Source organism: Oryx dammah, unplaced genomic scaffold, assembly GCF_014754425.2.
Source record: "Oryx dammah isolate SB20612 unplaced genomic scaffold, SCBI_Odam_1.1 HiC_scaffold_29, whole genome shotgun sequence".
NCBI classification, from domain to species: Eukaryota; Metazoa; Chordata; class Mammalia; order Artiodactyla; family Bovidae; genus Oryx; species Oryx dammah.
The window spans coordinates 14,333,237-14,347,994 of NW_024070213.1; the positions used below are offsets into that span (position 1 = coordinate 14,333,237).

The 14,758-nt window shown below is 42.1% G+C and overlaps 1 protein-coding gene across 2 annotated transcripts in view; it reads right to left on the bottom strand.

Annotated features, from left to right (window-relative positions):
* The window catches only part of CUNH12orf4 (chromosome unknown C12orf4 homolog), a 37,687-nt gene extending 22,944 nt beyond the window's left edge, over positions 1-14,743 (bottom strand). The window contains exons 1-6 of one of the 2 annotated variants that reach the window (XM_040233754.1): positions 14,418-14,743; positions 12,055-12,253; positions 9,985-10,130; positions 5,461-5,642; positions 1,277-1,376; positions 1,047-1,168 (exon numbers count right to left, since the gene is read on the bottom strand). In XM_040233754.1, the coding sequence (XP_040089688.1) occupies positions 1,047-1,168; positions 1,277-1,376; positions 5,461-5,642; positions 9,985-10,130; positions 12,055-12,232 (728 nt within the window). In that variant the 5' untranslated portion in view covers positions 12,233-12,253; positions 14,418-14,743. Of the gene's footprint in view, positions 1-1,046; positions 1,169-1,276; positions 1,377-5,460; positions 5,643-9,984; positions 10,131-12,054; positions 12,254-14,417 lie in introns of those variants that run through there. The other variant, XM_040233755.1, reaches the window with a different exon arrangement.
* Between the last annotated feature and the right edge of the window lie 15 nt (positions 14,744-14,758).

Consider the following 14,758-nt stretch of genomic DNA (forward strand, 5'->3'; position numbering starts at 1 on the left):
TTGAAGCTGAAACTCCAATACTTTGGCTACCTGATGTGAAGAGCTGACTCATTTGAAAAGATCCTGATGCTGGGAAAGATTGAGGGCAGGAGGAGAAGAGGATGAGATGGCTGGATGGCATCACTGACTCAATGGACATGAGTTTGGGTAAACTCTGAGTTGGTGATGGACAGGGAGGCCTGGCGTGCTGCAGTCCATGGGGTTGCAAAGAGTCGGATGTGACTGAGCAACTGAATGGAACTGAACTGCTCAAGAGTTAGACACGTGAGAGAGATCTGGGGATCACAAGAGCAGAAAAAATAGACATGGTTTTTTACTTTCAAGGCAAGACAAGTAGGGGAGAAGGACATCATATAAATAAAATGCTATATCTAAATGCTTATAGTATACACTAGAAAACCCTGAAAACAGGATTATTATACTGTACTAAGAATATCTCCAATAGAATATACTTTAGGATTTGAAAAAAGAAATTCTCAAAGGTGAGTACACAGCCAGGAAATAACAGGCAATATAAGAAACACAGTGCATTTAGCCCATAAGGGACCACACAAATTATGAACTATAAAAAGTCTTCTTTCTTCGTTTTGTACCCTGTACATGCTTCTATAACTGCACCTATCATTCTGTTTTATTTACAGGTCAGTCTCTAAAGAATATAAGCTCCCCACAGGCAGTTATCTTGTTTTTCTGCTTAAAGAGTGCTTGGCATTTAAGATGCATTCAACCACTGTGTACTGCATTGAAGGGAAACCAATTAAAAAAAAAACACAGGAGACAGCAGTCAAGGTATTTAGGTATACATACCCACAAGATTTATAAAGCTAAGTTCTAGGTGGGGAATCACCTTTGTAAAACATCCTGCCCCACATAATCCATGTAAATTCTACAAAATGAAAGGTGTTTAAAAAAGCATATAGTTATCTTGAATTTTCATTGGTAACTTAAAAATATCTACAACTAAAAAGGTCCAACTTTATAGTAAATACAAACTATTACTGATAACAACTTTTCATTTCATAAAAATGATACCTGATTAATAATACCTGAGGGAGCTGTTGTTGGGATTTTTTAGGTCTTGATGAAGTTTAATTACCCATTCCTGATACTCTTGTTTTTGAATGGCAGTCGATTGTTTTAATTCATTGGACCACTTATTTTCTAAGTCCTAAAAAGAGACAGTATACCAACGAGTTAATTTTTTTTTTTCCTTCACAAAAATAAACCAAAAAAAAAAAAAATGCACTCTGAAAGTCACTATATATACCTCACTTACCTGCTGGGATTCGAAATGCTGAGCAGCCAGGGTGTTCACATCTTGGTCTGTCAGTGACTTTCCCAACTCCTGCATCACTTTTTCCATTTCAATACCTTGTCTGAAACATAAATAAGTAGATCGGACACAGTCATCACATTTTAAAGGTGCAGAACCACTTCAGATTCATGGAATAACTGCTATGAAATGAAAAGAACATTTTCTTCTTAAAGGAAGGTGCCCAGGAATGGCAACAGTCCTGTCTGGAAAGCACTCTGAAGCCTCGGCAATGGAGAAGTGGAAACGATGCTAACGGCGTGTAGTACGCATAACATCACGTGTGCAGTTAAATCGGAACCTAAATTTAGTGCATAAAGAAGAACATTCAGAATCCAGGAGATAGTTCAATTTCCGTAACTAATATTGAAAGGTCCAGAGCCTTTTTCACTTGCAGATTTTCACAAAGAAGATACTCCCCAATTCAGCTCAAAGTACATTTTTTATTCCTCTGAATGTGAGTTAAAGTGACTTCAACCTTCGAATCACACATTATATTATAATCAGAAGCTGCCAGTTAGGTTCTAAGAATCAAACTGGTATTAAGTCACAGCGTTCCCTTTCTAGAGGAATGTGAAATACAATCTGAAGATAACGTTTTAGTCTTATCAAAACAAAAAATGTGCAGAAATTAAAAATGGTTATTTCCCCATAAGAAAAACTAATGGTGCTACAAGTTCAGACAGTGGTTATTTACAGAGGAAATGGGTGGGAACTGCTGAATGGGTGGGAGGGAGCCTTCTGCAGGCTGGAGTACACCTACTTCTTGATCTGGAAGAGGAGCACACTGGTGTGTTTACTTTGTGGAAGCTTACTGAACTGCATATCTACAGTTTATTGCCTTTTTATATGTAGGTTATATTTTAATAAATAAGTTGATTTAAAAAATCTAATAAAAATGTATTAATCAAGTTTGTTCTAAAACACTTTTCAAACAAACTTGGGAGCAGTGAAACAGACATGAACTAAAGGACTTCACTACCATTTTAGTCAGTTTACGTAAATTGCTCTTAGAAGAGAAACTGCACTTATTTCTAAGAACTGATTAAGATACCTACATGTTTATCATAAATGAAACTCATTCGTATGTTACACTTTTATACATCCCTAGTATCAAATATTCAGTACTACTTAATTCCCACTTAATGCAGGCGACCCCACTAGTTTTTTTAATAATTACTAGAGGTCAGGTGAAGATAATGCTTGCAAGTAAGATTTTTATTTAAAACAGAAATAACTGCTAAGCATTTATAATTACAAACTTTGATACAATATATTAGTATTTTACATTACACATGTTCCCTCTAGTGGATAAAAAGTATCATTGCTACTTTAAAGGTTCAAAGAACTACCTGGAAACTGGTTTGCTAAGAGAAGGAAATTTTCAATCAGGAAAAAGAGAACTAATAAGTAACAACTCAACTTCATGAACATTTATTTCACCATAAATGTGTTAGAAGTGCAAGTACAGTTAATGATACAACATTTATTTCTACGATTAAGATGAAAGGAAAATTTATTATATGAAATACTATGTAGTGGCTCAGAATGTCTGTCATGATGATTCTGACAACCTGTATGTTATTCTGAAGACACTGAGGAAAAAAGATAATTATAACTGTGTTGATGCTGCACTGAGACAAATTCTTTTAAAAGATGTAAAATGGGATTAAATGAAAGGAGAGATGAGAAAATACGTCATTTCTACTCACGAATTAGATACATGAATTGAACACCAAAATTTTGGGTGAACTTCCACTAATGAATTCCAACTTACTATTAGTTATACGGTTCAACTTTGTAAAAAATATTACCTACCTTAAAAAGAACATGGTTTATTTTTATTTATTAAGCTGACAGTTTGGACACATGAAAAACTATAAAACGGTTCTTAAAATAAATGTTTTCAAACATTTTTAAAGCGTTTATTGAACTTGTTACAATAGCGATCTGTTTTATGTTTCGGTTTTTTTGCCATGAGGCATGTGAGATCTTAGTTCCCCAACCAGGGATCGAACCTGCACCCCCTGCTTCAGAAGGTGAAGTCTCAACCACTGGACAACCAGGGAAGCTCCAAATGATTCCATTATTATCTGTATGTTTGGGGGTGGGGGAACAACGCCCTGTCAAGAAGTCTGGCCAAAAGATATTTCAAAAAATAACATAAACCGAAACAAATCCCTATTGAAAAATTATCCTGTAACAGAAAAAAATAAATATAAAGTACCAGTAAATGCAGATAATTAGTAACTTAATGCAGCTTCCAAAAAAAACTGAAGGGTTAAGTGGAATAAGAACCTTCTTCCAACTTAGAAAAAAGAACAATTATAGAACAGTGATGGCCAGAGATGAAATTTTCTGGGAGGTGGAGTGAGCAGGCAGCAAAGAGGACCACAGCTCAGAGCAACTCAGCTGCTGACTGAAAGCAGGAGCGACAGCCACTGATGTGAACTGCAGATGCCGAGCTGCGCATTTTTTAATATCCCTAAACAGGCTGGAGAACACTTGAGAGTCCCTTGGACTGCAAGAATATCCAATCAGTCCATTCTAAAGAAGACCAGTCCTGGGTGTTCATTGGAAGGACTGATGCTAAAGCTGAAACTCCTGTACTTTGGCCACCTCATGCAAAGAGTTGATGCGTTGGAAAAGACCCTGATGCTGGGAGGGATTGGGGGCAGGAGGAGAAGGGGATGACAGAGGATGAGATGGCTGATGGCATCACAGACTCGATGGACATTGAGTTTGAGTGAACTCCGGGAGTTGGTGATGGACAGGGAGGCCTGGCGTACTGCGATTCACGGGGTCGCGAAGAGTCGGGCACGACTGAGCGACTGAGCTGAACTGAACTCAAACAGGTAGAATGAGTGCAGGCCCAGAAAACCTGGGACCTGAGAACAGATTCAGAACGAGAGGAAGATTGTATTATCTGAAGCCCCAGTGGGGAAAAAAATGAAACCAATGAAGTTCAATAGAAGGTAATCAGTGTTGGGTAACTAGCATCATATGTTAAAAAACCTAATCTGTATTTCACGCTTATTTTAAAGTATGTTCACAATATTCCATGCATGTGTGCTTAGTTGCTTCAGTCGTGTCTGACACTTTGCGACCCAATGGACTGTAGCCCACCAGGCTCCTCTGTCCGTGGGGTTCTCCAGGCAAGAATACTGGAGTGGGTTGCCATGTCCTCCTCCAGGGGATCTTCCTGACCCAGGGATCAATCCAACATCTCCTGAGTCGCCTGCATTGCAGGCAGATTCTTTAATCACGGAGCTACCTGGGAAGTCTGTGGACAATATTATTGGATATGAAATAAAGAACTAGAGGAAATCCATTTCTGCCTCAGTAAACTGGGGCAGTAACAGTAGAGTTGTGGATCAAATGAGACAGGGCATCTGTTAAGAACTGCATCTTTGTGGCCCCGCAGAGTACAAATGTTGAAACCCTAACCTTCACTGTGATGTTATGTGGAGGTGGGGCCTTTGGGAGGCAGTTAGGTTGAGGTAAGCTCCAGAGGCTGGCATCCTCATGATGGAATTAGTCTGGAAGAAGGGGTGCTACTGTTCTCTGTCCACAAGCAACGCACCAGGAGCGTGCACGGAGGAAAGGCTGAAGAAGCAACGTCAGGAAGGCACTGGCTACAAGCCAGGTGGTGGGTCCTCACCAGACACTGAGTCTGCTGGCACCTTGACCTTGGACAACCCAGCCTCCAGACTGTAGGAGATCAATTTCTGCTGTTTAAGCCATCCAGTCTCTCTCTCTCTCTCTGTGTGTGTGTGTGTGTGTGTGTTTTAATATAGCGGCCTGAATGAAGACAGCATCCAAAGCACTTTGCACAGGGCCTGGAACAAAGCTGACCTTCAGAAGAGGTAAGCTCTTCCTCCATCAGAACTAAGAGTAGATAGAACCATCATAATTCATTTAGTTAAATCCCTTGAGGAGTTCTATAAACTAGGAGAACCTTATCTGCCCAGGTGAAATGAGAGATTGAAACACACAAGAAAATTACTTTCTAATGTTGAAGATGATTTTCTATTCTATTTTTCAGTTTTATTTAAGAAAAAAGAGAGAGAGAGAACACGCTGTTCTGTAGCCCGTCATTATTTGACGGTGTAACATTTAATTATCGTAATGCAAGAACTAGGAAGTACCTCTCCCGTAACTTTTTCAGTTCCACGTCTCTTTCGCCAATGAGTTCAGAGATGCTGACGAAGTAGTTGTGTTCCAAGTTTAGGAGAGTTTCAGAGGCTGGAGAATGGATGAGGTCATGGTACACATCCGCGAAGTCTTCATCCCAGCTGGGCTCCTCGGGCCTCGCGTGCTCTAGCGTGGTCTGCAAGATGGGACCGGACATTCTTAAATCCTGATGCAGTGCTCTTGGTTAACACACTACTGGAGAAGTGAGTATACTATGATTCCATTTCGGTACATCAAAAGACAGAAAGGCCCTCTATATATGTGTTTATAGATTACATAGGATTATCTGAGCATACACAAAAAATATGGAAAGAAGTGAACTCAGTTGTCAATGTGGGTTACCTGGAGGCAGGGATAAGGGGAAGGTGTTAATGTGGAGCAAGGCATAAGAAGTGTCCATAATTTCAAAATAAAAAAAATAAGTAATAAGTAAGCTCTCATTTCTGTAAAACACACACACACACACACTTGAAGGGGCTGTTTGTAGCACAGTGGGATTTTTCACACACACACACACACACACACACACACACACTTGAAGGGGCTGTTTGTAGCACAGTGGGATTTTTAAGTATCTTACTTTGTATTCTAATGTGCTGCATAAGAGAATAACTTGCATATAGTAATTTTATCATCAGAAAAAAAGCTTGTCATTTTTAAAAATATATTGCTAAAAAAGGTTTTGTAGGCTATATATTTAGAGAATGAGCTTACCTATGTAATAACACTGCCCTTGATAACCCAATTCATGCATAGGATTTTATATCAAGATATACACACGAAACTTTTTTACTCTGAACTCAGCTATTGTTTTCTTCATAAAATGTAAGTCCCCTCAATCAAATGTATGAAAACAGTAGTTATCAAAATGATAAAGGGACTGCATAAACACTGATAAGCAAACAAACAAAAAACCCAGAAACATGCAGAAGCAGAAAAGGGACCCTGAGTGCGCACACACAAACGCATCTGGGGAGGTAGATGCCTGGCTGCAGACACGTGCCATGACCACACAGCAGACACGCACAGTGCTGTACAGCGGCGGAAAACGGACATGTTCAGAAGCGCGCCCCCCCCCCCCCGCCGCCAAAGGCCATACCATACACTGGCAAGAGTGGAAATTACACAAAGATTTCAACACTGTTTCTATTTTGATCTTTGCAGCTAGACACCTGTAAAAGAGAACAATCTAAATTCTTCCCTTTTCTTACCAATGAAAATACCCCAAACGGGAATCTATGATAGGGCTCAAAATAATAATCCCCCTTGCATACCACACACGGATAAATCATGGAAACAGGTATTTTGAACTGGGACAATCAGGTAAACTCTTCCCTTTGTTCCCTTTCACTTACACTTGGATCCACTCCAGGTCAGGAGGGGAGACTTATTAAGACAATTAGCCGAATGTAGAGGGTGGATTTCATCTGTCCCGCACCTCTGCAAACCCGGACCACGCTCTGATAACTTCTATGCATCTCTAGACACAGCATCCCTCTAGGAATTATAACCAGTCCATGTGACTTAGGCTCTGTTCCAAAATCACTCCGGGTTTGGGCTGAAGTTTTGTAGGAAGGAGCCAAGGTCAAATCCGAGGGACCTGCTTGGCCATATATAACACCAGACAGTCAGTAACCCCACAAGGTCAGATCAGCTCATTATGTAACTTGCAAGCTTTAGTTTACAACTCAGCCTGGAGTGACACTTGTGAATAGGGAGAAGCGTCTTACTACACGAGATGCACCCAACAGAATTCTTACTCACCCTCAGTCAACTAGCACTCTGGCACCGAGTTTACACACTTCCTCCCTGTCCCACATCCTGAGACCAGCCTGGTCCACCTGGATGTCCCGGAGGATGATTCACCAAGGCCCTGCCTTCCGGTGTCTCTTAACACTGTATTTTTAATAAGTTCTCCCCTTTGCCTGTCACCCATTCCATATCTTCCCTGGGAACAGCTCGGCTGCTAAAATTCAAACACTCAGTCACTGATTACAAACTCCAACCGAAACTTCTCATTCAGTGGCTCCCAGGCAACTGGTTCTGCAGCCTCACCAGGACCTCCACTTTACAGTCTCCACTATCTGAGCTGTTGGCTCCCTCTCACTGCCCTTTCTTCCTGATAAAGCTTACAGTCAATCACTGTCTTGCCCACATCCTTCTTGCCCACCTAACAAAACCGCATCTTATTCCTCTAGCTCCACCTGCAGTCAGGCTCTGTGTGAGCCCTGGGGGAAGGCGGGGGTGTTGGGGCTCGACGCCCGGTCGGCCTCGGCTTCCCCAGCCCCACAGCTTGTGGTGAAGTCTAGAGTCTGTGGAGGCAGACCGGTGCCAGTCCGACCCTTCCTCACAATGCTACCTGGCAACTCTAGCTTCCTCTGGTCAGTTCAGTCCTCAGACATCCAACCATCTCATCAGCCCCCCACCACCCCATCTAGACCAACAACCTCCTTTACTATTTCTCAGATAAAGCAGAAGCAGTTAAGAGAGAATTATCTTCAACTTCCTGCTACCAAAGAAAAGTTTTCTGAATTGATGGTTACGTTTTCCTTCTTCCTCTCCGCTATGATGGAAGCCACCTCCCTCCTCCCTGGAAAGACTGATCCTCCACTTGGGCTCTGGGTCTGGTTCCTTTTGGCCTTTCTCTCTACTGTCTTAAACAAGCCTCTGATCCTGGGAGTCCCATTTTGCAAGTCTCACCCTCCTCTCTGCAGCCCAACTTTTTGAGTTGTCTAGACTCATTCCACTTCCACATTCCCACTCGTTCTTAAACTCACTGAAATGTAGTTTCTGTTCCCACCAATCTGCTGGAATTTATCTTGCCACAAATAAGACTTGATAAACCCGGTGGGTATTTCTGAGTCTTCTCCTTGCTTGATCATCTGTGCAGCATTTGAACCACAGACCAGTCCCTCCTTCTTGGTTACCTCTTTTTTGGTTAGCTTTCATGAAACTATAAACTTTTTCTTCTTTGAAACTATAGTTTTTTATCTTCTTTCTGTTTCCTTAACCAGTTCCTCTCTTTCCTTTGCAGGGTTTTCTTCCTCAATTCACCTCTTAAGTGTTTGGATTTGTTTACTTACTTGTATATATTCACTCATACATCCATCTATCACAGACCAAACTCTTGTTATTTGCAAGCTTGTTGCTGGATGTATTGTTGTTTACTTGCTAAGTTGTGGCCAACTCTTTTGTGACCCCATGGACTGTGGCCAGTCTCCTCTGTCCATGGGATTCTCCAGGCAAGAATACTGGAGTGGATTGCCATTTCCTTCTCCAGGGGATCTTCCTGGCCCAGGGATTGAACCCAAGTCCTCTGCATTGGCAGGTGGATGCTTTACCACTGAGCCACTGGGGAAGCTCTCTGTGCTGGTTACTAGTTAATGAAAGGGAAGAAGGCAGGCCTTTCCAGGTGGATATTCAGATAAGCCAGAGATATAGGTAGGCCAACAGACAATCACAATAAAGGATCTTGTCAAGACTCTGTCCAGGGGTCTTCTCTTCTCAGTCTACAGTAACCCCGGGCCACTCCATTGAGCAATGAATAATTTTTTAACATAAGCATGCTCCATGTATATGCGGGATATACTCATATGAAAAAATTCATTGTTTATCTGAATTTCTAGTTTATTTATTTATTTAGGGCCACACCACATAGCATGTGGGATCTCAGTTCCCCAACAAGGGATCAAACCCACAACCCGCTGCACTGGAAGCACAGATTCTTAACCACTGGACCAGCAGGGAAGTCCCTGAAATTCTAAGTTAAATGAGTGGCCTGTATTCTTAATGACTAAATCTGGCAATCCTCTGTTGGGTACAAATACAAAAGCAGCATCTCATTTTACAAGAATATTACAGGAGGCACTGTGTTCTGTGTGCTCTCCTTGGTAACAAGAAGGAAGCACACAAGCACCAATACAGGGTGCATATTACGGAGTAAATCTTTGTACACAGAGAACCAAAGATTCTACAGCTGTTCCAGTAGTACCTTGGCAATTTAAACACTCTCATAATTTCTGCTTCAGAAACAAACACACACACACAGAAAAAGCGATCAGATTTGTGTTACTTCAGGCTGGGGATGGAGGAAGCGGAAATGGGATGAAGGCAGTCAAAAGACACAAGCTTCCAGTTATAGTAAGTACTAGGCATGTGATGTGCGATGTGATAAATATAATGCACACTGCCATATGGTACACATGAAAGTTAAGAGAACCAAGCCTCAGCACAGGAGAAAACACTTTACTTTCTATTCCTTTAACTCTGTGTCTGTGTGAGATGATGGATGTTCAGTACATTTGCCGTGATAACCGTTCTCTGATGCATGCGTGCCAAATCGTCATGCTATACACCTTAAACTCATGCAGTGTCAGATACCAGCTACATTCCCGACATCTCAAGAAAACTGTAAGAAAAAAACAACACATCAGAGTCCAGAGTATCCTTTAAGTTTAGGATCTTATCTGTTTTCATACCTCTGCATAAGCTTTGGCCCATGTGCTTGCCAGCTGATGTAGGTCAACTTCACCTGACTTCACAGCTTCCAGGGCGGCTTCAGCCTCTCTGTCATAATCTCCGAGGGATTCTTCTTCAATAAACTGGCTCAGAGCTTCTTTTAACTCTGTAATATCGATAACAAATACCATCATTGGCAGACATAAATTGGGAACATTTTACCTGGCTAAGCATTCCAGTGGAACACGCCTGTCAAGCTTATACCCTTAAGAGTATGTCTAACTAAGATAAATTCAGCTTAGAGGATCAATCAACTAATCTCACACTTATTTTTCTTTACAACCACAGGTTACTGAATGGTCAAAATTCTTCACTCTTATGTAATATAACCCTGATACTAATTAAAAACATTAATTTCTTAAGTCTTCATCTGAAACTGAGTAGAGAAAAAGCACATAAAGACCTTCTACAGAGAGAGGGGATGAAGCCTTCTGCATTTAAATGAGTTTCCTATATAACCTTCAAGGATATTATTGTTGTGTGTGTGTGTGTATGTGCTCAGTTGCTTCAGTTGTGCTGAACTCTTTGTGACCCCATGGACTGTAGCCCGCCAGGCTCCTCTGTCCATGGGATTCTCCGGGCAAGAATATTGGGGTGGGTTGCCATGCCCTTCTCCAGGGTATCTTCCTGACCCAGGGATTGAACCTGCGTCTCTTGTGTTTCCTGCCTTGCAGGCAGATTCTTTACCCACTAAGCTACGTGGGAAGGCCATATATTGTTACGTTCTTCGAACCTGAAATAGAACTAGAGTGATCAGCATATTAAAACTGATTTATTTCAGATGATCTACAATTCCAACTTCAGAGACACTACTGAAAGACTGCTCTGAGGATGAGAAGACCATGGCTTTCATCTTGGGCACTTCCTTGCTCCCTCCCTCTCTCAGGTTGCTGGCCCTGGGGGGGGACCAGCTGCAGGTGTGGAGGTGACCCTATGAAGAGGCCCCATGATAAGGCCTGAGATCAGCCTCACAAGTGACCTTTGGAGATGATCTTGTGCTAGTAGAGGCTTCAGATGAGACTCTGGAGTCCTGACTGACAGTTTGGCTGGAGTCCCATGAGAAACCCTGAGCCAGAGGCCCCCATCTAAGTTGCACTTGGATCCCTGAACCACAGTAATGGTAGCAAGATACTATGTACTTGCTGCTTTAAAAAAAAAAAAAGACACATTAATGAGCAGTGAGACAGAAACCAGGATACCTATGCTCTAGTCTTGGTTCTGACACGTCTGTAACTCTGGACCAGAGAGTCTCAGTTGTTAGGACGCATCAGAGTTCCCTGGGGGGCTCATTGGAATAGATGCTGCACCCCAGTCCTAGAGTTTCTGATTCAAAGTGAATGCAGTGGAGCCCAAGAATACACACTTCAAACAGGTTCCCAAGTGATACTGCTTGGGGAACAACCTTTGAGAACTACTGCCTTGGGCAAATTATTTAACCTTTCTAGGCACCAGTTTCCTTATTTGTATGATGAGATTATGCTAGAAAGTTTCCATGTTCCCTTGTATTTCTGACCTTCTATGATCCAACATATTCTCAATTAAAACATTTTCCCTTCTCTGTAGACAGAATGTAGACCTTTTAAATGGCATAATACAGATGACTATGGAACTAATTTAGGTGAGCAAAGATTATTGAAAGATAGGTACCCCCTTCTCTTTCATGACATCTCAGAAACTGAGGACCAGATTGTTAAAAGGGCAAAACATTGAGCATATAACCAATGATAACCAACATGCCTTATGAATCCATCTAGCTACATAAAGAGGTTAGGAGTTCTAATCCAGACTCTGTCATTTTTCATCATATGGAATTAAATTTAATTTTTATACTAAAATGCCTAATAAACAGCTACAAGAGATACAGAAAAAAAATCCAATAGAAGAAAGATCTGGGGAACCTTTTTATTCTTGAAAGCTTCACATTTTATGGTTGTTTCCAGTGCTTCTCAGGTTTATGCTACCATGAAACTTCTAATGACAGAGACCAAAGGAAAATAACAAAGTGATACTTTCCAAAAATCAGTCCTCACCTTTCTCTATAAAGCATGGTAAGTTGTGCAGCAGCATTAGACGTCCATGTAAATGACTGGCATTCTCTTGAACAGGAAATTTGAGGGGTACCCTCAGTTCAAAGCATTGACTTCCAACTTTGAATTTATACACAAATTCTCTCTCTCGGTTGCAGAATCTTTCTCTGTTTTTTTTCATCTTTAGCAGGATTCTAGGAAACTAACAATGAAAAAATCAGCCAGTTATAAGTCCAAAAAAACTTAAAATGTTTCCTTATTGCTAAACCACTTCTGGACTTCCCTATAGTTCAGATGGTAGAGAACGTGCCTGCAATGCAGGAGACCCAGGTTTGATCCTGGGTCAGGAAGATCCCCTGGAGAAAGAAATGGCAACCCACTCCAATGTTCTCGCCTGGAGAATCCCATGGACAGAGGAGCCTGGCGGGCTACCGTGCATGGAGTCACAAAAAGCCACTTTTAAGATGGCTCCCCACGCAGATTTTGTGTGACACTCAGCTAATTATTCTGCTTTTATCCCTTCATAAAAGTAGGGATGTTTTCATGATGAAAACAAAGTGCTTCTTTTTTAATGAAAAGTCTCTCTTCAAATTCATATATGAAAAAAACTGCCCACTTAGCATTCCTAGGCAGTGTGCTCAGTCTCTCCGTCACGTCTGATTCTTTGCAACCCCACGGACTATAGCCCACCACGCTCCTCTGTCCATGGGATTTTCCCGGCAAGAATACTGGAGTGGGTTGCCAATCCCTTCTGCAAGGGATCTTCCTGACCCAGGGATCAAACTCACATCTCCTGCACTGCAGGTGGGTTCTCTACCACTGAACCGCCTGGGAAGCCAAGATTCCTAGGCAGAGTTCTCACGAATTGGTAAGGATCATGTAGAAAAGAAGAGAGAGGATTCTTTGGAAGAGATGCACAGTAGCCAGATACAGTTCATGAAATAGTCGGTGAATATAAACTCAAAGAAACAGATCAGGGATCGAGGCATCTTGAAGACCCTAGAGACTGTGGGTGTAAGATCTGATTGAGGGGTGGAGGGAAGGGAGATGGTGCTGGCAAGATTTCTATATGGGGAGAAAATACACAGAAAATGTACAGGATAGACCACAAAGCAAAGTGGACAACTACTGGGAAAGAAGAAATCTAGTGAGAAAGAATACATCAATGGAAGATTTCCTTATTAGCCCCAAACAGGAGTCCTGTTCCTAGGCATTCCCCCATCAAATCAGCTTTCACACCATTCTCTACACTGAAGTCAGAGTAATTTTCAACTGTATATCTGGTCATGCTGATTATCTGCTAAAATCCTTCTATGATATTCCATTGCTTTTAGGATACATACAAATTCCTTAACAGTTTCTCGCCCTTGCTTATTCCTCCAGACTCTTCTTTGGGGAGCTGAACTCCCCTCCCCTCCAACACACAAACTGACAAACTTTATTTTCAGTCATACTAAACCTCTTTCAATACCAAATCTCTCTTTCCACGTCCAACCTTTCTGAATGTTTTTCCTTTGCCTAGAGCATGCTTACTGCTCTTCTTTCCTTGGCCTTGTCTCAGATTAGATATGCCCCAGCCTTTTAACTTGTTGGACTGTCTTCATGCTTAATCAAATAATAAATACGAAGCATGACATGACCAGTAAATGGAAGCTGGTAAAAATAATAAAGAAAGAAGCTTTTATATAAGAACATATCAGTTTTTAAAAAAATCAAAGGCTAAGTACACATGAGGCAGACAGAGGCAGTAAAGGAACATTTTGCAGGGAACTGAAAATTAATTAAATATGGGCTCATGGTCTCATTTTGTTCAGAGTCAATATTCTAGGCAAACAAAAACCATTAGCTCTGGTTTCAGTTGATTCCCTCTTTAGAATTGTGTCTCAAAAAATTGATACTTTAGTTATCTCTCTCCGGTTTGTTATTACTGCCTGCGTGCCTGGGGGTGCTCAGTCGTGCTCCACTCTCGGCAACCCCAGGGACGGTAACAGGCCGGCTCCTCTGACCATGGGATTCTCCAGGCAAGAATACTGGAGTGGGTTGCCGTTTCCTCCTCCAGGGGATCCTCCCCACCCGGGGATCAATCTGGCGTCTCCTGCGTTGGCAGGCGGATTCTTTTACCACTGAGCCACCTGGACCCTCCCCAGTGCTGAAATCAAGGAAGATTTCCATTCAACAATGGGATGGGAAGAGGAGAGCTGGACCGAACTCATTCAGTCAATAGAATGGAGGTTCGGAGGCTTGAATGAGTCAGGGAAGGGAGGGCAGACTGTCGGGCCGAGAAGTCTCAGCCGAGTGAGGGGAACAGCTCCCCGACTCGAGAGTTCCGGTCCGAGGAAGCTTCCTCGCTCTGGTCGCAAGCTCACCTCCTCTTGTTCCGAGTTCCCAGCTGTCCGCTGTACGGGTCCTGCCCAAGGGCCTTGGCGCTGGGCCCATCAGCTGACTGCTGCCTTGTTTTTACAGCCGGAACATCCGCTACGGCAGATTCTTCCAAGTATTTTCCTCTTTCCTGGCACCTCGTGGAAAATTCCTCGGTCTAAATGTTCCCTTGTTCCATCCTACCTATTTTTAATAATTTAAAAAGTGCCGAAAGATGTATTTATACTATTATGGTGCATTTTGGAGACGGCACAGAGCAAACTCTCGTGACGAAAGTGAAGTGGCGAAACACAATCTCAGGTCCGGCGGACCGGACGCGGAAGGGCGG